This window comes from Thunnus maccoyii, chromosome 7 (assembly GCF_910596095.1).
Source record: "Thunnus maccoyii chromosome 7, fThuMac1.1, whole genome shotgun sequence".
Taxonomy (NCBI): domain Eukaryota; kingdom Metazoa; phylum Chordata; class Actinopteri; order Scombriformes; family Scombridae; genus Thunnus; species Thunnus maccoyii.
In genome coordinates this window covers 12,961,582-12,987,079 of record NC_056539.1, presented here as the reverse complement: position 1 = coordinate 12,987,079, position 25,498 = coordinate 12,961,582, and the positions used below count along the sequence as shown (strand labels likewise).

At 39.5% G+C, this 25,498-nt stretch overlaps 2 protein-coding genes across 3 annotated transcripts; one reads left to right on the top strand and one right to left on the bottom strand.

Moving 5' to 3' along the window:
• Nucleotides 1-677: 677 nt before the first annotated feature.
• On the bottom strand, nucleotides 678-13,648 carry edem3 (ER degradation enhancer, mannosidase alpha-like 3). 2 transcript variants are annotated; one of them, XM_042415865.1, is made up of 21 exons: nucleotides 12,364-13,648; nucleotides 12,205-12,250; nucleotides 11,738-11,838; nucleotides 11,503-11,542; nucleotides 11,090-11,202; nucleotides 10,751-10,904; nucleotides 10,244-10,378; nucleotides 8,522-8,627; nucleotides 8,296-8,393; nucleotides 7,844-7,969; nucleotides 7,661-7,744; nucleotides 7,326-7,409; nucleotides 6,762-6,886; nucleotides 6,281-6,452; nucleotides 6,032-6,177; nucleotides 5,775-5,919; nucleotides 5,156-5,347; nucleotides 4,719-4,884; nucleotides 3,645-3,830; nucleotides 3,207-3,254; nucleotides 678-2,073 (listed from the first exon to the last, which is right to left on the bottom strand). In XM_042415865.1, exons 1-21 carry the CDS (start codon nucleotides 12,450-12,452, stop codon nucleotides 1,700-1,702), a joined length of 2,730 nt encoding a protein of 909 aa, XP_042271799.1. In that variant the 5' UTR covers nucleotides 12,453-13,648; the 3' UTR covers nucleotides 678-1,699. The 2 variants fall into 2 exon arrangements, with proteins under 2 accessions (XP_042271799.1, XP_042271798.1); XM_042415864.1 differs by lacking the exon at nucleotides 3,207-3,254 and having other exon boundaries at nucleotides 12,364-13,646.
• A 614-nt stretch (nucleotides 13,649-14,262) lies between these two features.
• On the top strand, nucleotides 14,263-20,711 carry npl (N-acetylneuraminate pyruvate lyase (dihydrodipicolinate synthase)). The gene is made up of 13 exons (XM_042415866.1): nucleotides 14,263-14,351; nucleotides 14,434-14,615; nucleotides 14,777-14,859; nucleotides 15,105-15,178; nucleotides 16,995-17,082; nucleotides 17,192-17,249; nucleotides 18,916-18,991; nucleotides 19,182-19,274; nucleotides 19,382-19,527; nucleotides 19,621-19,667; nucleotides 19,746-19,830; nucleotides 19,927-19,966; nucleotides 20,188-20,711. Exons 3-13 carry the CDS (start codon nucleotides 14,780-14,782, stop codon nucleotides 20,349-20,351), a joined length of 951 nt encoding a protein of 316 aa, XP_042271800.1. The 5' UTR covers nucleotides 14,263-14,351; nucleotides 14,434-14,615; nucleotides 14,777-14,779; the 3' UTR covers nucleotides 20,352-20,711.
• The last annotated feature ends 4,787 nt before the right edge of the window (nucleotides 20,712-25,498 follow it).

Sequence of the window (25,498 nt, the reverse complement as noted above, 5' to 3'; positions counted from 1 at the left end):
ATACTTTAAGTATATTTTGCTGTTTATAATTATGTTTTTCACCCTTTACTGAAGTAAAATGTTGAATGCAGGACTTTTATTTGTAACAGAGTATTTTTAGTTATATTTGCTGCTTTTTCTTGAATAAGTACATTTTTCGGCTTATATTTGTGTACTTTTACTGAAGTGACATTTTGAATGCGGGACTTTTACTTGTACCAGAGAATTGTCTGAGTTATATTTGCCGCTTTTTCTTAAAAACTATGAGATCCTCCTCCACCACATCTTACAGTAATTCTACAGTATATGGTGCATAATAAGAATTTTCCACAGACGTATGTCACGTTCACTGAGCTATGTGGGTGTCCGCCAACTGATTCAAAAATAAAACCTGCAAGCTTCCACTCAAATATTCCACTTTCCTCTGCAAGTCAGCTTGTTGGGTTGTTTTTTTTGTTGTTGTTTTTTTTACCATTTTCTCAGGACAGGAAATGAGCAAAATATTCCATAAAGCCCCTTTTACATCATTAAAAAGTGGTGCAACACTTCAGGTTTACAGTACGAATAAGAAACTTGTGTTGGATTCAACTGTGCCTGCATCCTACTAACATAATTATTCTTCCATTTTACATAATTTTTCTGAAATCTTAGCATCAAAACCAAATCAAACAGCATAAATCCAAAGAATCAAGTCAGTCTTTCCAGTTTCCCCTCTCAATTTTTTATTTATTTCATCTTGTTAACTTATTGGCTTATTTCTGCTCCTTCCAGTCAGTCAGCAACTACAGCATGACAGACAAATCATATAGCACCCTCCTGTGGCGATCCACGGGTGTGTAATCAACCCCAACGCACTGCCGAGGGTGTGTCTGCTCCACCCAATGTGGTCCGGAGGTTGTTGGTTGTGGGTCGAACCAGAACCTGAGCAAACAGCGCTATATTTTTTTTTTTCCCCCATCAATACATCTTGACAAATACATATTTACATTGACAGATGACTTCATATATCCTCCAGATAGATTTGGTGTTGAGTTTGTCTACCATAAAGCCATAAAAGATCCTGCAGCTTATTCAATCTCACTGACCCTTAACTCAATTAAGTCCTTAACTTGCAGTTAACCATCAATGTATACATATGATTAGGCCCGAACCCCTGAAACCAGTTAATGTTGCATCACAAATAAGTCATCACATTTAAATAAAACAAATTGGTCGATGGATTAATTAGTCTGAAAGTAGTCGTTGGACCAGCATTCATTTGAGCTAAAGGAGTCAGAAATGCATAGAGAGAACGACAGTGTGAGAAATAATTTGGGTTGGAAAGCGAGACGCTGACACATACAGTCTGGTCCATGTCATTCATTAGGGTTTGTTATGACAGATAAACAGAAACTGTATGAGAAAGTGAGGTAAGAACCCTGGTCTCTCATCCATCATCTACCAGGCTAAAGGACTCCCTTATGGTCCAGAGAGATACAGTATGTGGGCTGCCTTGGCACTTGATGCCATCCGTAGAGGGCAAGAGAAGAAGCAGTCATGAAAAGTTGATTTTTAACCATGTCTGATGTTTTAAAAAAAAAAAAAAAGGCTTCTCCTCTGCTTCTTTTCAGTTCATCAGTGTTTGATTGAGGCTGGTGACGTGTGAAGATGCGCTCCCTCCAGGTTTCTTCCCATGGCGGGATCAAACCACAGTCACAGGGCACGACATGTCAGACAATTGTCAGAGCTCATCTTTCTCCATCTGCTGGAACGCCTCCAAGTCTTCCCGCCAATCAGCTAGCAGTTCATCCACTGACTGGTTGCTGGAGTCTGTGTCGCCCTCGGGCTCCTCTCTCGAGTTTTTCTCCTCTTTAGGCTGTGCCACATCAGTTTCTGCCTCTGTTGTACGAGCTTCCTCTTCCAGTAGACTAACTTCCTCTGCCGGACTAGTGTCTTCCTCTACAGGACTTACTTCCTCCTGTGATGGAGGAACCTCCTCAGGAGCAGATTCGTCTAGCTCCACCGTGCTCATTTGCGATTGGCTAGTAGGTGAAAAGGAGGCGGGAGTTGTCGCCTCAGTTTGGCAATCCTCCCCTGCTTCTTGCACGTCCACACCTGAAAAGAAAGCAGTGGTGTGAGACTGAACTGCTCCATACAAAAAGATATACAAGACACACGCACACACACAATCACACACACACAAACACACAAAGCTCTTTTCCTCCTCCTCAGTCAGTAATCTATACAACATGCCCGCCGGTAGCCATTCTCAGTCAAAAATAGAACAGTTTTCATCAAGGGGCTGTCAACTATAACAGCACGATGCTGATGGTGAGTCATGTTTCCCACAGGATAAAGCCTTTCTCACATAGCTGCACAACCAAACCGAGAGTCAACTGAGGAAAGAAATCTGGCAAGAAGTTGCACTGTCAATGTTGTGCAAATCTGGTTCGGGAAAAAAAAAATATTTGATGTGTTATAATTTCTAAAAATGTAGCCTCTTTTTTCTCTGCGTATTGTAAATGTGTTAAGAAACGGGTCAGTGATTTTAATTACACATTTGAGGGAATACACAGGAGACAGCTGCAACAGGCAACGACAATAACTTCAAAGCTTACATGATTCATGTACAGCTGTGCGAAGGCTATGGTGCAAGGCTGGTTTTGTGGTTAAAAAAGACAAGTCATAAAGCAAAGGATTGATCAAGTGGTCGAGTGTCTGTCCTGTAAGCATCTCTGCTCAAATCCCTCACAGCTCCTAAGGTACAGCAGGTTACTTATGATGATAATAGTCTCTGTTTAAGCTTCTTAGCAAACTGAATATATAAATGTAAATGTAGATAAAATCAAAACAAACTGACTACATACAAATTAAGAGTTTTTTTGTGTGTGTCTAAACATTAAATACACTGAACTTAGATGGAAATCTACAAGCGGGGTCTAATCCTGCCATTCAGTCCAGCCTTGCAATATGTAACAACAACTGGTTTGCTCCAGTAAGAAAAAAAACCATTAAGAGCTGTCATGCTCCTGGGCTCCTAGAGGGAATATAACAAACAACACACCACTGCGATGGCACTAAGCTTCTTCATCAAACACAAAACAGAATCCTGTGGTTGGAGGGCAACATGAGAAAAAGAGGGGTGGAGAGATAAGGGGCATTAAGGACTGAAAACTGAGAGAGGAAAAGGAAAGGCTGCAAATGTGGCTAAGAGATGAAGAAAGAAGGGAAAAGAAGAGAATACTTACTGCCCTCAATCAGGCTGCCAGGAAGAGGTTTACCTTTGAATATGGCTGCTGCTCATCCAAAAGGTGAGAGGATTGTCAAAAAACAGAAGAGAAACCAAGAGAGACAGTAGAGGAAAGGCACCGTTACAGTCCAACACAGGGAATACAGGGATTTGGCAAATGAGGAAAAAGAGGAGAAGGATGAGGATGCAGTATTGATAAAGGTGTAAAACCTCCACCATCAAGCATTATAACCACAGCTGGTGAGTGGCTTTGGAATGAGTCATGATCTCTAAAAACTCAGAATAATGCCTGAATCCCTATACCTCATCTTTATTTTATGAAGCCCAGCACATAATGAGGCTCAGTCAGTGGAGAGATAGAAGTACACTGATGTGATCAAACTTACTGTATCGAGAGAGAGAGAAGCATTAAGAAAGCATATGTGGGACATCATACCTCTATCTCTGGCTTTGTCACTCAGCAGCACCTCCACCTCCCTGTACTCCTTCAGCGCCTCCAGCAGGATGTTGCCCTCCTTGTGGAAGAGGAAGAGGAGGGGCAAGGTGATGTCATCCGTGCTGCGGCCATCTCCGGCCATCTGAAACAGGGGAGCAGTGTCACTGCTGCTGCCCTCGTTGTCGTCTGGGAGGAATAGAAGGGAGCAAGAGAAGAAGAAAATTAATCATTATAATAACTGACAAACAATCAATTAACTATTGACTATTATTATTCCTTTAACAAGTTAAATTGACATTTTAATTTTTTTTAACTTTATAATTCATTGTAAATTTGTGATTTTGATAAGAAAGGTGCAATACAGATGAAGATTATTATTATTATTATTATCATCATCATAACTATTATTTAAATTATCATTAAGCTTAAAGAAGTCTGCGGCAGGAGAAAGTCACTTTATTATTCGGTCATCATGTAATGTACAGGACTATTGACTGTATATAAAGATGGACATCATGACAGCTCCACAAAAGTAAAGCCAAAACATCTCAATCCCCCCCTGGTGGTTGGCTGCAGTATAGGTCATAAGTCCCGCCCCTCCATGTTAGCGGCTAGGACATCAACCAAACTAAGAAAAGTACATGTCAAATAAATTTTTCCCCAAAGACGGTGTCTGTCATTTTAGGTAGTTCTTATCTCACTGATGTTTGTTCAAGTGCTCATTTTTCTGAAAAATGTTTTTAATTAGTTATTTGACTATATAAAAAGATGGTGTGACATCATGATTGACAGCTGTGAGAGCTGCTGTCAAACCTCCATTAGGCAGTGGGAGGGGGGGGTCCCACAGGTTGTCACCCTGCCACCTGACTCAAGATGGCAGCTCCCAGAGAGGAGATATTTCGGTTTCACTTTTGCATAGCGGCAGGAAGTGGAGACGCATCATTTATATTTTTTATACAGTCAATGTACAGGACTTATTCCACTGGCTGTCCACAAAATAATCCATTTATCGAGCCCTAATCTAGTCACTGCGTTGATATCTTCCGTCTTGAGTCATTAGCTGCTTGCACTCACCAATGACAATGCCTCCGATGGCGCCAGCCTTCTGGATATGTCGGGCCTTCTCTGCAAACATGCACTGACCCCTCTGGAGCAGGGCAATGTGGCCTTGGACGTAATCAGCATTGGTGATCTCAGTACAGCCACTGTAGGGTTCAGCCACAGTCACAAAGCCTCGTACCTACACACAGGAGAGAGGAGGCAGAACAGGTGAATTCTTGCAAAGAATAAAAGGAACATGTTTTAAAATTATGGTGTATTATACTGCAGTATCTCCTGGGGCTGAAACCTTATATTTCCTTCAGTCTGAATTAGGAAAATATTCTGTGAGAGGAAGTGCTCTCTCAAAAATACAGGGGAAAAGTGAGTGGTTCTCTTAGGAAAAACATAGCAGGACAGTTAAGTGCCCGTTTGAGACCTGGCAGCTCGGTGAAGATACAAAACCCACTCACCCCTGTGGAACTTTTGGAAAGGTCGGTGCCAAACTGTGCAGGGCCAGCGGTCAGCACAACCCTGCCAAAGAATGGATGTGAGACGATCTGAATGGCTCTGGGAGGCAGCTGCTCTTTCTGCTGCTGGCTCGACAGCTCCATCATCTCCTGCATGAAACGCACACCGTCCTCTGCAGCTACCGCGCTCACCGCCTAGGTGTGGGTGTGCCAGAGAAGGAGAGGAGAGGAAGAAAGAGAATTTTAAAAAGGTCTGGATGGAAAGAACACCATAATTTGCAAGTTTGGAACAAAGAATATGTCAACCAATTTATATTGGCTCATGCAGTTCCTTATTGGTACACTGGCACCACTATCACAACATGTTCTCTTGCTGTTTTACATTTAAATGATGGCACACATATGCGCAATACATAATCATCATGGGCAACGTTATTGTGGTATTTTTTTTTTACAATGAGTTACGGTCATTTTCGCCCCTTGTAATTAGATACATGGAAAAAGCTGAGGTGTGGCACACTGTTAAGAAACATCATTATTTCAGCCATAAATGTTGTGTTTTTCATGACAATTAGCCACTAATGAGAACATGTGGTTGTTTTCTTGTTGCTAAACTGTTTACCTGCGTAGCGTGCTGTACCAGCTGCACCCTGCCATCCTTCAAGTGGATGAGACTGACTCCCATCCTCCTCAGCAGCTCCAGATGTTCAGGGTTGTTTGCCATGAAGTCCTGAGCCCTCAGGGGTGGACGGCCCATGCCGGGCTCCCTGCATGGGGGGAGGGGGAATTTGATGAAAGAGATACAGAATTTAGGGGGAAAAAAAACAATAAATGCAGTTACAGTATATGTAAACTGGTAACATCTGTATGTATGCATACCGGTAAGGAGCGGGGCGGGGGCAGCTCTTGTCCACGGCGCTACGGATTGGTTCTCTCAGGTTACGAGGGAAGGCGGGGTCAGGAAACAGGAGGCGGGTGTTCGGGCAGGTCCAATCAAAGTTAGAGTCGTCCAGCTCCTCCTCTGACTGAGGTATCATGAGTATATGACAGGTTCCGTTAGAAACTGGATTGCGTAAAGGCTTTCATCACTTTGTCAGATGTAATTATAGTATCTATCATGACAATTACCGTTCTATTTGAGGGAATAGATGAAGAGTGAGGGGCTGTAGAAAGGGACAGAGGCAACAGGTGTGCCTCAGTTGTAAAGATATAGTCCTCCACGTCAAAAGGCAGGTCCTCCGTATCAGCGAAGAGCAGGAAAAGGTATTTAAACATCTCAGCAAGGAAGAACGAATCCATCCTAAGGGGAGAGAGTAAAATAAGTGGCACAATAAAAGGGACAGGTTTAAAACATCTGTATTTTTATCAAATAATCAATATAGGCATTACAAAGTAGAACCTGACCTATCGACAGACACAAGATATTTCACAATATTTGCTTACTGTAGATCATATCAGCAATTCTCTGTGTTGAAAGATATAAATAACAAACCATGCTTTACATATCATGCTTTACAACCCATCATCTGACGGTATTTAAAGCAGGTCTTAGTGTGTCTACAGTTGCAGTTCAGTAGTCTATCATCCAACAAATACTCTGAGTTCTCACCGGTCCTCGTGGCTCCCGGTGCGCACGTCCTTCATGGCAGCAAAGCCACAGGGAACACGAGCAAAGCGATTGAGGTTGTCCAGGATGGTGCGACCTGCCTCCAGGTAGTAAGGGTCTCCTGTGGCCTGGGAGAGTGAGAGGACAGTCAGTGGTGTAATCATAACAGAGGACAGCACATCAACTGTGAAAGTTTGGGTGAAATCAGGTCAAACACGAAGGTGTAAATTACACTCCTTGGACAAATTATCTCAAGTATTTTATTATATTATGTTCCCTCATTACTTTTATTACAAGACATCAGATTGCTGAAGGCAAAGTATCATTATACGATCATTATGAACACTAATTAAAGGTCTGTATGCTGGAGGCTGCTTAATACTTGCAGAAATGGAGATGGTGTTTCTGAAATTTTGTTTGTCTGGTGTACTTGAGATGGTGGTCAAATGCCAGGAAGCAGCAAATTAACATTTAAAAAAAAAGATGCACTATAATGGTCATCTACCTCTGTACTGTGACACTGAAAAGAGAATGTATGCATGATGTCAACCTTCCTCGATGAAGTACCTTGTAAAGGAAATAGGTGCTCTCTGCGAACTCAGGCCTCAGGGGATGCTGAGCCCAGTGTACCCTGAAATCAGTAGTGAAGGCCTGGGGATAGATAGAGAAGGACGAAAAGGGTCAGGAAACTATTCCAGGGTTGTAATTAGAACAGACGAAGCTCAAATGCAGCTGTGTCGCACAAAATGCAAGCCTGTTCACTTCCAAACAGCTTTGGTTGGCAACACAAGCCATATAGGTTTATTTGAGTCAACAGTAAAATTATACCAAGTCATTTATTGTGTGGCAGTTAATGCCCGAGAAGTAGTATTTTAAGTTGGACACAAAGAGAGACAGATTACCTCTGGGAGGAAGTTGTGTTTCTTGGTAACTTGGTATAACATCTCATGAGTCTCGATGGCCGGACGGATATCCCCCTTCAACACCTGGGACACGTAGAGTATGAAACAGTATGTACAGAGTTACTGAAATGGCACAAGACAATAGAGACAGCAAACGCTTTCATTCACATGATTCAATCTGACCTGCAGTCCAGGGAAGAAGGCCAGCAGAGAGTCCATCCAGGTGCGAGCAGGGAGCAGAGGTTTGTGAATGTGGACGTCCAGCAGCAGAGGAGGTTGGCTAATGTACTTCATTATAGATGCATAGTGCTAAGTGGGACATACAAAGTGGAAGGATTTACGATATGGTGCTTCATGGAATAGAACAGACATAAAGAGCACAAAACACAAACAAATATACAAAAATAAACCAATACCTGTCTGGTTAAGAATAAAGCATTTATCCAAGTTTTTTTTTTTAAACATAATATTATGAGTGCTCTAAGCCAAAGGACTTAACTGAATCTTGAAATGTGCCAACTTAAAAGTATAATACTGTCTTTTGTAGGAGAAGCCATTGTGACAAAATGCTATTATGCAGATAGAGAGGCATTGAGTTACTCTCTGTATGTGTGTGTGTGTGTGTGTGTCCTCACAATATTGAAGCGCTGCAGAAACTGGTCATCTCCCAAGAGGACATAGGCCTTTAGCAGGTATTCATAGTACGAGTCAATTCCTGCTCCTACTCCGCTGTCTGGAAAATCATACATGACTGTTAAGGACAACATGAATCTTCAAACAAACACGCTCTTTTTTAATCGTAATGTCATCCCTCTCCCTTCTCTTCCTCCTCTCAGTTCCACACTCTCCCCTCTCTCTCACCTCTGCGGACCCACTCTCCAGAGTGGATGTTGATAGTGGTTCCGACCAGATTGCTGTTCCTCTGTCTCTTCTCCCACAGGAAGTCCAGGGCTCTGCGGGCATGGGCCTGCGTGTGTGTGAGGAAGGGTGGATTATTGATTTAAAAAATAAAAATCAATCTGCAGAAGCTGTCCGCTGTTAGAATGATTACAGTGATTGACTCTGTGCTTGTTCAGCAGCCTACCACTGCCAGGAAATGATCCAGTCCCAGACTCTAACATTGTAGCACAGCACAGGCAAATATATATGGTTTTTTTTTTTACAAGAATCCATGCAAATAAAATAGAAAAGGAGCTGAAATTTTCAGGTTGAGGCAGGTTGAACAACAAGCAAAAAAGAGAATATTTGTTCAATATAGTGTTACAGCTACTTCACAAATGGGCTGCAACACTAGGTTTAGCTTATTTTCATATGTTTGCCACATATGCAAGTTTTAGTACTTAAAATGTTCCAGTGGTTTTAAATAAGCTATTTAAATGCAAATATTTTATGCCTAGCTAAAAAAAAATCTCCTGTCTCAACTAACACATATCTTATAAGAAGACAGGGATGTGGCGAAAAAGTTGCAAGACAACATATCTTTGTCACAGTGATTCCTGGTGAACACCAGCATATCAGATGACTGGGGTGAGCAGAGAGCACAGAGGGAAATGACGACCAATCAAAGAGCTTGAGGTTTACATCTATAATTGATTATGTAGCGATTTTTAAATCTGCATAAACTGTTTTTCACCATTTAAAAAGGAAGTGGCAGGAAACGGTTTCTAATAAAGAGACGTGAATGAGCTCCAATATTAATGAATTACACTGAGTGTGTGATATTTGGCACAAACTACATTTAAAATCTGTATTATCTTTGTGATCGGTTGGTCAGTGTCAAGAAGGCTTAACTGTTGTTATCTCCTTTCCTGGTCTAAAATTATTAACAGACTACACTAAGTCCATCATCTATATACAGTATACACACATGAGCAGTGAAATGAGGTTAAAAGGTTAAGAATGAGAATAATACACAACAGATATTGTATTTCACATTATGTGTAGTCAAACAACAGGGTGGTTTCACAAAAATAAAGTTTCTGCAACCTGATCTCAAAAAAGCTAAATAGACTAAATGTAACCTAAACTGCAGATAAACCAAGATTAGTCACTAGAGGGGTGCGGCTGTTCAGTGCTGATTCATATCTACTCAGATAGTTGAAGGCTTTCTAACTATTCAAGAGCTCTTTGACAGCTGGGGTGTGTTCATATGTTAAAAGTTAGCCTTAGGAAACATCCCAATAGACCCGCAAACACAAATGGAAGTTTATGTATTTAAGCAGTTCTGCTTATAAATAATTATCCAAGGTCAAATACGTTCATTTATTTAAGTCAACAGATAAAATGATTTATAATATCTATTTTACTATTAGGCTGGATGACTGGTAAATATATATTACTTCATTGTCTCATGATTTATTAAACAATCACATAAATCTAATAACATTGTTGATTCATGTGGTAAACCAACATCATGATGGTTGATATTTTCAGTTGTTTTGTTCTTAACAATGTGGTCAAAGTATTTGCAGATAATTAGACAGAGATGAAAATGTAAACATCTGCTTTTTAAAAAGATCCACTAAATTACAACATGTTGATGTAGGCGCGGGACAATCTGATTATTTGATGACAGTTTGTTACCTCAAACACAGGATCCCCAGTGAAGCGACTTAAGGCAGCGAACTCTAGGATGATGGTCCCTGCACACGCTGTGCAGGTATCTGTTTCTGTGCCCGTTCTCGTCTCAGGACCCCTGACACCATATTTCAAATTCACCTGTTGAACAGAAACAAAGAGAGATAAAATATGTTTATCGAGTCACATTTGGTTTGCATGAGACTGTGCGTGAAAACCAGTCAGCCAGAAAATGTGTGCACCTAAAGCTGTGACAGCTGCGAGCGGAGCACTGAAGCAGAAAATGGAAATATGTAGTCATGATCTGAGAGGCTGCTGCGAACAAATGTAACTGTCAATTTGGCAAATTTCAACCATGGACGCATGTATGTCAATTCAAGTATTTATTTTTATAATACATATATGATAAAACATGGTGGGGGTGGTCTGTTTTCATTCACCCTCCTAACAATTGCTACGACCCAAACAACAGCATGAAGCATTTGGGTCCGAATGTGTGTATTTCTATCTCACCCTGGGGTAAGGCAGGCCACTGCTGGTGTTAAACGCCGGCAGTAGTCGGAGGCCCAGGTCTTTGGCCATATGCAGGAGCTCATCCTGGTACCACTGCATGTGTTGACCTCCCTCCTTCAGCATCACAGCCATAGAGTGCCCTCCCAAAAGACCTCTGAGGACACATACATACACAAATCAAACACACATTAAGATTAAAGTACAAACAACCCACTGATTTCTTCTCGCTACTTCGTTTTTGGACTTCCCTGCACGAAAAACACTGTTACTATAACGTGTGAGATTACATGAGCAATTTCTTAACAGTAATTGTGTGTCGAAAATCAAGTCCAGTCTCACCCAAGGACTCGAATGTTGGTTTCGAAGACGGACACCACGATGTCATTGTCCAGCCTCACATCTGACAGGACTCTCCTCACTGCAGCCTCAAACTCTGTTGTCTTGTTCAAAAGCTGGCAGTGAGAAATAGTACATGACTGTAAAAATCGGCCTCAATTATAGACTTTTTCAGTTCAAAAAATTTAATTAAACACATTGACCCCAAAAATATTTAATCAAGGGCCTTGTTCATTTTTATTTAGTAACACTGACATTTCTCTCTACCATTTATAGAGGACATTTTAGTGTTATGCAAGGCAAAATGCTATGGGATAATTTTCCTATACAATATAAATACTACATTCCTGCAATTTCATCATCACTTCTACTTCAGAGGCTTGACACTTGTATTTGAAAAACATGATAATACTCACCACAAGTGTATCCAGAGTGTCTATGAGGGTCAGGGAGAACCTAGCAGAGAGATATCAAAACTATTTACCAGAGTTAACGATGTGGAAAAATAATAAAACATAATGATGGTTATTATGCAAGCACAATCTGCATCCATCTTTCACCTCCTACACATGTGTGATAATGTTTGAGGGCTTGTCTTCATTGCTCCATTAATACATTAGATCTAAAGGAACAAAGTCAGATACTACTCACTTTCCCAGTGCGTCGTCTACATCACCTCGGCTGGGTTCTAGCCCGCGTACTCTTCCTCTGCATGTTAGAGGCATCAGCTCATCTGCTGGGTATGCATGGTCCTGGGCGACACACAAACACACACTTCTTTACTTCATGCTTTGACTTTCAATTTTGTGAGTTCCTCAAGAGGCTGGCTCGATCTAATTAGACCTCAAGCCACCTTAAAACATACACAATATGACTTATGCCGACATGAAAAAAGCTAGAAAAGCCACTTGGGGTGTTTATTATGAATAAAGCAATGTTCATAATTCTGTTTTGCTGTGGGACTGACATTAATGCATTCAAATGCCATGAAGTGTAATTATGGACTGATAATTAACCATTACAGGTCTTAAACTAACTCAGATATCAAGACAACAGAACAAAGTCCCACTTATTTAAATTTGTTCGACTAGAAATTCCTGTAACTTTGAAGAACTTACCATGTAATTCTGATATGCATGGTCAAACATCTCAACCACTTGGTTCCTTTGGTGAGGGGAGAACAGAGACAAATCAGCATGCGTGAAGTCCTTTGGGAGGACAAAATGTTTCATTCTCACATTATACTCTGAGGATGTTGTGTGTTATTCTCAACTCACCTCAACTTGTGCTTCTCCTCCCTTGACATGGCCTGTCCGGAGCTGCATAATGCTCCAAGCAGCATCAATATGAACAGTGCAGGCGGCATTGTGGTAGGTGGGTAAAATTAAAGCACATACAACTATGGTTTGGCTCTCAGTCAGTCACTGAGTAAATACAAAGTCATCCCTGCTACCCTTATCAAACAGCTCACAATAAAAAATTAAAATGAACACTAAAGAAACATAAACCTAACCCTTCCTATCAACATTTTACCTCTGAGATCATGTTACAACACTTGTTTGCTTTTCCTAAAAGGTCATCATCAATGTTTAGAAAGAGCAACATGAAATATTCCTAGTTTGTTGCTCAGTCTTGGCCGCTTCCACTCCATCTGTTTCTCAGCACCACCAAAAACAAGGCTATGAGTCAAAGTACAATGTGCGCCTAGAGCAATTAAATACTTAAAAGGAATGTTGTTATTTCAAGTAACCTGATATCTAGGTCTAACAAATAGAGATGTACCAGACATTAGTTGTAGTGCAAAGTTGTTTCAAGTGCTGTGAGCAGGTTGGTCTGTCACACTTGTTTACTTTTCTGGGCTGATCAACCGGACCTAAACTACTGTAAACAGGACGTGCGACACGTTGACATGCAAATAACGACCGTTACATGTAAATCTGCCATAAAGAAAAGCCCGTTAAGTCAAAGAAATCCAGCTAAATATGACATTTACACCAATATTACTCCCAGTTGCTTACATTTCCAAGGCAACTTCTAGGCTTTTCAGTTAACAAGAACCACTGTCATCTTAAAAGACGACACTATATATCCAAGCCAGTAACGTCGAGTGTTATCTGTATGTCTGTAAAATCGTTTACTTACTCCAAACAACCTAACGTTACAGGCAATTTAGCTAACTTAGCAGTCACAGCCGCAGTCCTTGAAGCTCCTGTTCATACCGGCTCCTTCTTATCACTCTGTTGTGTCAACTGTAAGCCTTTTTTTAGATTATAAGTTAATAATTTCCTCCTCTTGACAGGTTTCTTTCGTCAGCTAGTCAGACAAGCAGCCGAACACTTGTTAGGGTTTAATTAGCCAGTTAGCCGGCTGTGCTAACTCGCCCAGCTGGTGACACCGGACGTACTGACAAAATAACAAAAACTGACAAAAAAACGCGTCCATTGTTTAGCAGAGGACCAGACCGCGGTATCTTTTCTGTCTTTCAGGTTGTTGTTGTGGGTAATTTCACCGTATGCTGCTATTTCGCTAAGCTAGCCTGCCTAGAAAAAAAACCGGATGCCGTTACAATGAAGACGTCAACAACATCCGCTTCCTGGAAGGTTTAGCTCCCTGAGTTTTGCTTGTCAGGCTGCACTTTGGTTCAGGGTTTCAACAAATCGCTACTCCATCGCAAACATTGTCAGAGTACAATTCTATAAATGGAGTTACAATCCATATAATCAAAACATAGCACTTTGTTAAATGGATTCTGCTGGAATTACACCAAGTGTTACACGAGGAGGAGGTACCTGACAGTCCGCGCTTAGGTCATAAATAGGTACAAAAAACATTTGGCGCACCCAAGTGCTGTCATTTGTAGTAATAACGAAATATAATGTCTAGTAATCGTAACAAAGTAACATAAAGTGTTTTTTTTTCAATAAAGTAACGCTAAATTTATGATAATCATTTACGTGGGTTAAAAAAAATCTTAAATAGGCTTACAACACAATTTTTAGGCTGTTTGACATGGCCCTTCCTCTATAAAACGTAAAATTTCAGTTATTTGGTTATAGGGATGAATGTATGATATGTACTTACACGGATTTATAGCAAATCTCTATTTCTTTCTGTGTACCCATTGGTTGCACCGTGAGTGGGCCGGCACATAACTGTATCGTATATATTTCGACGGCATTTGAAGGCGAGGTTGATGTTTTGTAAATCAAAGAATAACAGACAAATAAAGCTCTCAATGAGTGGAGAAACCAGTCGGAAGACGCAGGTGACGTGTTCAAACGAGTTCAACTGTGTGTTTTGAAATTCACAAATGGATGCCAAAGTTTGTCTTGTTTTTTTCCCCACAGTGTTTAATCAGGAACTACATTTCCCATGAAGCTTTGCGGTGTCACTTGACGCTTGGATGGGTTCACATGACAGATACATCAACACATCCCTGACAAGCAGAAAACAAGTTGACTAAGTAACCTTCTTCCCCCCAAAATCCAATTCATGTGCACAACGCAGTGAAGGAAAGGTGCTTCAACAGGTAAGCTGACACTGTAATGATTAAATTTACACTCTTCGACGGAATTTCGTAATTCCCTCTTTTTTATAGGTCATTGTAAACCCAATATATGTCTTAATGCTTACAATCCGTGTAGCCTGCTGGTATATGATGCAGTATTTGTGCATATTTTGTCTTGTTAGATAATGTCAGTCATGGCTCCTGCTGCAGACAAAAAGCTGACAGGTCTGGTTGCAGCCACATTTACGCCATTCACCACACAAGGGTAAGTAGCTTATAGAAACCACATCCTCTGTCTGCTTGTTTTTCCATGAGTCCAGCACTGAATGATGTGTTTGGTGTGTGAGTGAAAACAGCCAGTGGTCCCCTGTAACAAAGTTAAAAATGAGGAATGAGTGTGGAGGTATCTGTGGCCCTCTTGCTCTCCTGTAGATCTGGAGTACTGTAGCATGTTAGGTATTCTGTTTGCCAAATGTGCAGGCCTTTATTTTTTACATTTTCCCAAAACAGGGAAGTCAAGCTATCAGAGATCGGACCTTATGTTGACTACTTGAAAGAGAAGCAAGGTGTTAATAATATATTTGGTAAGTTTACAAGTGGATTCTTCCTTTGATATTTGTCATTGTCTGTGTCTCCATCTGAATCAACCCTGATGATATGGCATGTTTTTGTTAACATATTTAATGTGTTGCTCCTCAGTTAACCATGTTAACCCTCTTTTCGGGTTAAAAAGAAAAAAGTTGCAATTTTGGGTCAGATTACAATGAAATGTAGTCAGTTTGGGTTGTTAACAAACCTAAATTGTCCAATCAGACTAGTTTTAGATTGTATTTAACATCTTTTAATAAATCCTTCAAAAACTAAGGCAACTTTTAGCAAATTGTTCTTTCAGTTAGGAAGGAAAAGAAACAGTGTCAATCCTGCATCTAATATACAGCATGAAGACATGCTTATGTGTGTATCATCAGCCATGAAGCTTCATGTGTCCACATCTGCTATTCATTTCAAGACAAGACCTGTAGAAATACTCTAAATACCTGAATACCCTCAGTTTTCTTGGAAAAATGTGTCTCAGTGTTATATGGCACAGTAAGCAGTAGCCAAAAGCAAAATCTTTAAGTCTTTTTTATTACAAAAAAAGCATTAATAAATCATCAAAAATGATTTATTCAGTTAATTATTTGCATTGCATTTGTTTCTACATTAACACCACCTGCAACTATATTAAAGCTAACAATTCTCTCAATATTAATCCCAATCACCTTTTAGCCATATTGTCCAAATGAAACGAAATCAGTTGATACCCAACTCTAAAAGGGCTGTTGAAGAAAAATGTCTCATCTTACTGTATGATTCATCAGCTTTAGTTTCTTCAGAAGAATATATACATTTTTTAATCAATTGTCCCTGTTTTTATGTCTACCTTCAATAAAATCACCCCAGCCTTTTTAATAAAATTACATATAATCCCAATTACATTTTATTAACCCCATAATCCCAATTCAATTAAAAGAGCTAATACCAAACTATATGGAGATGTTTGAATGAATCATTAATATTGCTTTATACTACTTCCATCATTTAAATTATTTTTGGAAAAGATAAAACTTGTCACACTGACCTTTAAACTTTTGATTTGTCCTCATAGTTAATGTGTTTTTCTTCAGCTAACAGTTGTATCTGACCTTCCTGCCAAAACCATTTTATTTTATCTTAAGGTCTGCATGCTATCTATTAGTTCCACTTTAGCCTCTGCCCTTGGAACAGAAACACAGACAAACGTTAGATGCAGTGAGGGAATAAAGTCTGCTCTTTTCCCTGCGTTGATCAAGGCTAGTCAGCGTTTCTTGTTTGTCAAACGTGACTCTCTGATTCCTGTCGCACGCGCTAAGCTTCTCCCTGTGTTCACTAACACTTCATTTACATACTAGTTACTGTGGGATATCTGTGTGACCTTTGTGCTTTCTCATTTCTCTGTCATTGTCTGCATTACTGCTGATTACCCATGAAATTGTTTTGTCTGGCCATATATTGCACAATCAGCCATCCTGGTGGTTTATTTCTCTAAAAATGGAGGTTTCTTCCATTTTTTTGGCTAAAAAATGTGTTTTTTTCCTTCACTGAGAGTCTGACAGTGCCGGGTAGGCTAAGCTCTTTTTTGTTGGTTTTATAATTCTTTTATTCCTATATACCATTTAATCAGTGTGCTTTGCTATGTTTCCTTTGTTTTTTGTGTATTTTTTTATGTAATATTGTACTGTAATGTCTAATTTTGTTGTGGGAGTGACCATTGACTCATTAGAGCTAGATTTAGGTCAGATTGTTCTATTTACATTCTTTTTAAGATATGCTTCTGTAATGTGGAAAGTTCTATGTAAATAAGACTTCACTTGCTTACAGTGAATGGCACGACCGGAGAGAGTATGTCTCTCAGTGTTGCAGAGAGGAAGAAACTGGCAGAGGAGTGGTGTCAGAAAGCCAAGGGAAAGTAAGTCATGGCACAGCACAGCCTCTTTGTCTGGAGTCTTAAGTGCAGAAGGGGAAAAAAAGTTTATAATTTGTGAAATTTGTTTGCATGTGTGTGCACGTCTCTGCAGAATGGATCAGGTGATTGTGCATGTCGGCTGCATGAGTCTGAAAGATTCCCAAGAACTGGTGAGTTGTTGCCTTTACGTCACCTGTCCTGATGTGAAGGTTAAAAACACAACACATGACTCACAAGAGGACCAGAGGGTGTGTTTTACGAAGCAAGATTACCCATCAGAAGCCAGGTTTACTTCACTAAATCAAGCTTATTTTAAGGAAATTCTCTTTTAGTTTAAGTTAACGTGTCCCTCCAAACTAGTACAGGTTTTCATGCTTTACTTCACCTCAGACTTAACCAGCATCACATTAAATCCTCCAGAATCAAATGCAAAGTTTTCTCCAAAGTCACTTTCGCTCAGAGCTCTTATCTTTTTCAGTCCACAGTGTTTGAATGGTATTTAAACTCCATATGTGCTTTTATATGCACTGCAATTAAAATAAAGTTAATAAGTAAGTTTGACCCAACTTCATCTCTACAAAAGTTTTCTACAACTGCGCTTATGAAAGTGGCTTAGCCTTGTTTTCCTTTAATATTTTACTCTTCATATTATATCTTTAATATGTGTTGCTCTGTGGTTGGGAAAAAACATCAAAGTTTTGTCTTTCTAGTCTTTAGACTACATGTCTCTAGTCCCAAGTTAAAAGTCATGAAGCAGCAGTTCTTAAACCAGACCTTCATCCTGCGTCAGTTTGTGAGACTCATTCAAGATGGGCTTTTCGAAATACCCCACTTTCTTGAGCAACCTTTATGAAATTTCGCAATATTCCTAAGTCTTTCGTAAATAAAGGAAGTGATTATGTGTCATCACATAACAAGCAAGTTAAATGGTAAACAGACTGCACTTACAAACATATATATGGCACCTCTCTAGTCTTCTGACCACTCAAAGCGCTTTTACACTACAAGCCACATTCACACACACATTCATACGCTGATGGCAGAGGCTGCCGTGCAAGATGCCAACCTGCACATAAGGAGGATCTAATCATTCACACACACATTCACACACAATTTGGGGTTCAGTATCTTGCCCAAGGACACTTCGACATGTGGACTGAAAGAGCCGGGAATCAAACCGCCAATCTTCCAATTAGTGGACGACCTGCTCTACCTCCTCCATCATCATATTTACTGTAATTTCATTAGAAGAACATTTTAAATTCTGATGTGGAGGTCATTGCTAAAGGTATTATGTGATGAAGTGTTTTGTTTTTTTATGATCGATCCAGAATCAGTCAGCCTGCCTCGTCTACTTAATTTATTCTCCCAGAGGACGTCTTTGTCAATAGCGACCAAAACAGTTTGTCTTTTTCAGCATTTGTTGTAGCTACATTGAATTTTGTTCTGTTGAGGCCTCTGTCATTAAAGAAATTGGTTCCTTTTCTATATATAATGTAATGGCTTTTTTCCTGTATGATTGTTGAATAATGGTACATTGCTGGGATAAGCCGTTGGTTAGTAAGTTTAGATAAGTTTCTCATCTATATTCAGCCAATTGTGAGCTTGAATTAGAAAATAACACCATGAGTTGAGTATCACCAGTATTTTTTTTCTTTCAAACACACTTTCAAGCAGTCCTACCTTGCTAGTACACCATACAAACTGCAAAATCAAAAATATCTCAATTTTTATGATTATTTTTCAAATTATTCAGACATTTCAAATAACTGACTGCGGATTGCAAATTGCTGTAGTTTTTATTGTTTGTCCTCGCCATATTCATCCTTCCTCCAGGCTCACCATGCAGCACAGATCAGGGCTGATGGGATAGCAGTCATTGCCCCATCTTTCTTCAAACCCCGCAATGCAGGTATGTGATGGTTTCAGTGGGAAAAGCACATTTTTGAAGGGTTTTAAGGGGTCGGGTACAGTGAAAATGTTTGCAGCCTAGCATGCACTTTCACTTTTCATTCACATGTCAATACTGCTTTTGTCAAACTTTGTTTTAATATCAATATTGTGAATTTTCCACATTCCTTTTCCCTCTCATCCTGCCTCAGAGGCGTTGAGGACATTCCTCCAGGAAGTGAGTTCAGCTGCCCCAGATGTGCCCTTCTATTATTATCACATCCCTGCTGTCACCGGTGTGAACGGTTAGTGCCAATGATGATTGACTTTTGCACACCATTTACATCTCTGCATGCTGAAAGTCAGATTTCTTTACTGATGGCATACTGAATGTGTTGTTTTTTTTCTTTAGTGCTGGCAAGAGACGTGTTGGAAGGTATTGATAAGGTTATTCCTGCCTTCAGAGGCGTCAAGTTCTCCGGGACTAACCTGATGGACTGTGGCCAATGTGTCAGCTATAGTCTGGCCCGCTGGTCAGTCCTCTACGGCGTGGATGAGGTCAGCTGTTTTTCTCCCACTCCATGACATATTGTGACTCTGACCTCATCCGTAGAGTCATCCTTTAACAATTTTTATTTTATTTTGCCATAGCAACTTCTAGCAGGTCTGGTTATGGGAACCCAAGGAGCAGTTGGCAGGTCAGTGTGTGATGTCTTTGGCTCCTTTCATTCGCTCTTCTAAACAGTTATTTACATCATGAATTTCTCTGCCCACAGCACGTATAACTATTTAGGATGCCATGTCAACAAGCTCATATCAGCATTCGAGAAAGGCGATCTTGTCCAAGCCAGGACCATACAGGTACTGCACATCTCTCTGTTGTTGTTCCTAGTTTCTCCTGATATTTTGCATCAGTTTTGGTTCTTCTTAACTTCTTTATCTCTTTTCCATGAGCAGTTCAAGATTCAAGAGCTTATCAGTTATGCCATAACACTCGGTGAGTATAGAGGTTAGTGTTCTCCCATTTATGCCAACAAAGTAGTGAACTGACGCAAGGCTAGAGCTATGTATTACTTTATATACATATGTTCAAAGAAAACAAAAAAGAGCATATTGTAATCTAATTGCATGTATATTTGTATGGATTTATGTGCTCATGTATGTGTATATATGTCAACATGCTCAAATAAAAAAACACTGCTTTACTGTTATCCACAGGCTTTGATGTGGGAGTGAACAAGCAGCTGATGACTGAGGTGTCAGGCTTGAGTCTGGGCCCCCCTCGACTCCCTGTGATGCCGTGTCCTCAAGATGTCGCTGGGTCCATCAAGCGGAAATATCACAGCATTTTTCCTGAATGTTGTGCTTCAGATGCACAATGACAGCAGGGGCCGTGTGACAGGTCCAGTTACTGAATGTTCAGCAAGTTTGTCATTTTATACTAAACCAGCAATCAGACAATTACACTACGCAACAAAGTTTAACTTTAAACAGGCCGAGAATGAAACGCATCTCTATTTTTACAACTAAGTGGTAGATTTGCATACAAGTGGACTGGAATAGTTTCTGTTTCACAGTCAGAAAAGAGTTTATGATTTGGTAAACCTGCAAAATCAATCTGAAATCATCTCTGAATTATACTGCAATTTTTATATTTTTACCTCTTACATCTTATGGAACTTAATTCGTATATCCTGCTGTGGCAATAAAACATTCAAGTAGCACATGGTATCAAAACACCATCACAGGGATATGTTCTTTTGATTGAATATACTAGAAATTTTTATGGGCATTCTCTATCAAGTTAATCGTTCCCTTTGCTGTTGAATATTCTAATACATCAACATTTATTTTAATTTCAAGGTTTCTATCATTTCATTATATGTGAACAATAACTAACATCCATCGCTCAAAGAAATGTGGCACTTTGGTTTAATTGTTACATTTAGGGAACGAGGGCATTGTCACAAATTAGTAGTATTATCTTTATATTATCTTGTACTGTATAAAACCATGGCTGAATCTCACTTCTGGAGTGTGTGTGTGTGTGTGTGTGTGTGTGTGTGTGTGTGTGTGTGTGTGTGTGTGTGTGTGTGTGTGTGTGTGTGTGTGTTGTGTGTGTGTGTGTGTGTGTGCGTGTGTGTGTGTGTGTGTGCGTGTGCGTGTGTGTGTGCGTGTGTGTGTGTGCGTGTGTGCGTGCACTCTAAGCCTTATTTTGTAAGTCACGTGGCATAAGAAAAATTGAAAGTCATCACAGCGAATGAAGTGCTGTAATAACTGGGAATGAATAGTCATATTTCTCTACTTCATCTTTTTTGTGGTTCACATTTGTAGAATGTTATAATTGCTACCAGTCAAACTGAAGTTTTTAAAAAAATGTCTTTTGATGGTTTTTCTACCTTGAAAATGTGAGTTATGGAAAATCTCTGTCCTTAGTCTGACCCCATCAGAGGGATCAGGTGGATAATGGAGACAGAAGGGGCATTGATATGAACTGTTCCATGAAATAATGAAGTGTCTCACACTCCAAAAAGGGACTAAAATAGAACGTCCGAGTAGCCAAAAGGGAATATAAAACACTTGAAAATGAGATTCAGTCTTTGTTTTTTTGAGTTAGAATGATGAAACTGTTATTAAATGTATACTTTCTGAATGGCATTAAAAAGGGAAATGTGTAATTAAGAATCTAAGCTTTGTATTATGACTAATAATCACCAATTTTTTACTAATAAATGTTATGATCCATTTGTTGTTTCACAGTAATTTGTGTCTCTTTGTTCTGTTCCTGAAATGTTTGAAAATTACAAAGCCACGGTGTGTGAAAGAGTTTGGGAATCCTTTGAGAGAAAATAAGCAATAATCTGTTTGCTCATCTGTGACTGCCGGAGTTTGCATGTTGCTTACAAAATCTACGTCTTATTAACACATTAAACCTCATCAGTGGATGGGCTGTGCCAAACTGTCAATTAACTTTAAACCTGGATAGAAGAGTGGCTTTATGATTCTGTTTAACTGAAACTTAGCCCCCAATTTTGTACTAAACTAAAAAACCTTTCAATTTTAGATAAGTCCTTTCTGAACCTGGAAGTTCTCTGCTCCAAATTAGCCTCTAATCACTGGTTTGGTGTAAAAGTTTTGGCCAATGTTATTCCATTATATTCAGCTGCTCTTCCATCCGCCACAGATCTTTACCCTGGCTTCCTGTCTGTCAAAGAACTGATTTTAAAATACTACTGTTGGTTTCTAAAGGACTGAATGGTTTAGAGCCAAAATAAATTTCTGATCTGCTACGTTATGAACCAACTAGACCTCTCAGGTCGTCTGGGACAAGTGTGCTTTCTGTTCCCAGAGTCAAAACTAAACATGGAGAAGCAGCGTTCAGTTTTTATGCTTCTCATATCTGGAACAAACTCCCAGAAAACTGCAGGTCTGCTGCAACTCTCAGTTCTTTTAAATCACAACTGAACACTTTTCTGTTTGCCACTGCCTTTGATTAAATCAAATAATAATAAATTTCTTACACTGCACTGTAATTTTTATTCTTGTATTTATGCCTGTCTTATTCTATTTTAGCTTATTTTTGTTTTCTATTCTCTTAGCTTTTTCATAACTGTTTTTGATTGTATTTAAATATCCTTTTATGATGTGTTTCTTTTCTCTCAATGGTTTAAATGTTTTATGTAAAGCACTTTAAATTGCCTTGTTACTGAAATGTACTATATAAATAAACTTGTCTTGCCACAAAAAAGGCAGTAAACAGGTATGTTAACGGTTATGTGGGGGTACGGCATCACACCAACCTCACCTTTGTGGAAAAACCCTGCCACCCACTGAGATAGGAAATTCTGCAGTCAAAACAAGTGCAGTGAGCAGTTTGTGTGTGTTATGAAGCACCCTTTGCCTCAGGCTGCATGTCTTGTTCTGAACTGCAGTAGCCCTCTATGAAGAGTGTGTTTTTGTGTGTGTGCTTAGGGGCCCATGAGGTCAAATAAAAGTAAACATTTATTCTTGTAATCAATGTTATCAGTTACATTTATCCATGTAAGTAGTGTTTACCCAAGTAGTTCGTGTGGATTGTGAAATCTTGGGGCCATGCTGTCTGGAGGAGGTTAAAAATGAGTGTCCATGTTATCACTTTTAGACACTATCACATTATCACCAGGAGCACTGCCCAGACAGGCAGGAAGAGTAAATCATACATTCCAACAGATTACAAATGTGCCTTCACCCTTCTTTAATGAGCATAGCAGCACCTCTGCAATACAAAAACACATTACACTTTGGTATTAGTATCAGTATCGAGTTTATCTCTTGCATGTTAATATTTTAGGTGTTTGCAGTGAGACTCACCTGGTCATTTTCTGTTGACTTTCAGCGGCTTTGTTTTGATAGAAACTGAATCATGGCCGTGCTCGGATGAACCTGCAGCTGCAGCGGTACAGGATTGGTGCCATGTTAACAGATGGAGCCTGGGGAGCGGACAGAGAGGAAAGATGATGGCACTTTAACGATCCCCATGACGACACTGGGAGGTTGGAGGAGAAACACTAAAATAATGGAACATAAAAAGAACAGAATAGAGCAAATTACTGATTAGATGATGCAAAAGATGGTAAACTGATGTGTGACTAATAACTGTTGTGTTACATAGATAGAAATATGTAGACAAAGCTAAATAGCAGCATGAGCAGCAACAAGTGAAGATGCTCCATGGCTGTTTTTTTCTGTTACAAATGGTCATCAGACCTGTTTTCCTTGTGGATTGTTCTGTGATTTTCTATCTTCTCTTCATGTCTCCTTCCCTGAAAGTTCTTACTGAGGAAGGATTTAATCCCAAAAATTGTTATTTTAAGGATTGAATGTCCACTTTTTTAGCTGTTTTCTTAGTTGTTACATCAATACACCATGCAGAACACCTCAAACGTCAAAATAAATGCTTATTATAGAGTATGTGGGTGATATGATACTGTGTACTAAACTAGAAACTATCAGCTGATTTTCTATCACATATCCAATAAAGGGGTACACACTGTTCTTTTATCTCCTTCCTCTGAGCTCATGCCATGTCTCGCCTCCATAAAATGTCAGCCAGTCAGTAGACATGCCGGGTGGCAGACGCCGGGGGTCACTTGGTGTGCGTCTGTTATGTCAGGGTCTGTCACGTCAGGGCCACAGCCTGTGACACTGACTCCCTGTGGATGCGCCACCTGACTCACTCTGTTATCACAAGTCACAAGACTGAGAGGTTGTGAAAGGACCAGCGAACTGCTTCATCCCTGCATCTCTCACTCTGGAGGAGGAGGAGGAGATTCTCACTATGGTTACAGAATATCCGCCTCTAGTTGATGCTGTCTTACAGCTTGTTAATGAGTGCAGACTGCTTGTATATTAGTATTAAGATGTTTGCGTACAAGCATGTGAGAAGAGTTTCCAGACAATAACTCCACATCCCATGAACATTGTGTGGCACTGCTTGCTTGGTCTGTTTTTCATAACTTGTAGTTCTAAAATGTAGTATTATCAGTGTATTATGATAAAACTACATGTTGAATCCTGAGAAATGCCCTTAAATTGACCCTTGTTTTCTCAAGATGAAAAAGTGCTGCTTTTGTCTGTAATATTACACATTTGTGATGCAGGTAATTCTATAACACCATCAAGCACTTTCTATTTACAGTTGATTTAATGTTTTAATAAAATCAATTGAATAGGAATTAGCTCAAATTACTGCAGGGAAACATTAGTTTCATGCCATAAAGAGAGGAGAGGTCACTTTCTTCTTGTTTCACGGTGGATTTCCCTCAAAGTGAACAATACTGCCCCCTGTTGCCTACTATTTACACCTACATTTACCGGATTAACTGACTCATGATGATCTTTGGCTGCTTTCCGGTAAAACCCCAGTAAGGATTGGTGGGGCAAGAACAATAACACACTGTGCAATAAACAAAAAAATTAAAACGTGACTCATGTAATGACTCAAATCAAGCGGAACGTCCTGGAAAAAATTAGTCTGTGTATTCGCAAGAAAAAAAAGCATCAATGTTTGTGGACATGGCAGAATTACGTAGACTGACTGCCTTCAGGGTCAGTTATGTTATTATTTTAATTAAAACAGTTTATCACATTTGTATTGAAAAGACAACTCAGAAATATACAATTAATGTCAATTATTGTTTATATCAATTCAATTATCCTATCCTAATTATAGGCAAAAAATAATAATAATCTTAGTTTAAGGCCATTAGCTTTTTCCGGAGCTTTCAACTTTATCTCATGGTTTTCCTCAGTGGATGCGATTGAAACCTCAGGAAAAGGCAAGTAAATAAGCTTTTTTCGCAAAATTATCCCAATTTAATTTACTTGATTAATTAATTAATACATTTAAAATCATTTTAAACAATTAATAAATATATACATTACAGGTAATAATTTAATTTCACATAGTAATACAGTAGTAGCAACAGATTTTTTTTTTCTTAAAGTGAATCTTTATTTGTGTCCTCTTGGTTCCGCGTGACGAGCGGAC

Bases quoted from the DNA above. Each gene is read 5' to 3' on its own strand.
- npl (XM_042415866.1), top strand. From the start codon at position 14,780: ATGTCAGTCATGGCTCCTGCTGCAGACAAAAAGCTGACAGGTCTGGTT. The intron at 14,860-15,104 runs GTAAGTAGCTTA...TTCCCAAAACAG, and splicing joins ACGCCATTCACCACACAAGG to GGAAGTCAAGCTATCAGAGA. The intron at 19,831-19,926 runs GTACTGCACATC...TTCCATGAGCAG, and splicing joins TCCAAGCCAGGACCATACAG to TTCAAGATTCAAGAGCTTAT.
- edem3 (XM_042415865.1), bottom strand. From the start codon at position 12,452: ATGCCGCCTGCACTGTTCATATTGATGCTGCTTGGAGCATTATGCAGC. The intron at 8,628-10,243 runs GTAACAAACTGT...ACACACACGCAG, and splicing joins CTGGGGATCCTGTGTTTGAG to GCCCATGCCCGCAGAGCCCT. The intron at 3,255-3,644 runs GTATGATGTCCC...TTGGATGAGCAG, and splicing joins TGACAAAGCCAGAGATAGAG to CAGCCATATTCAAAGGTAAA.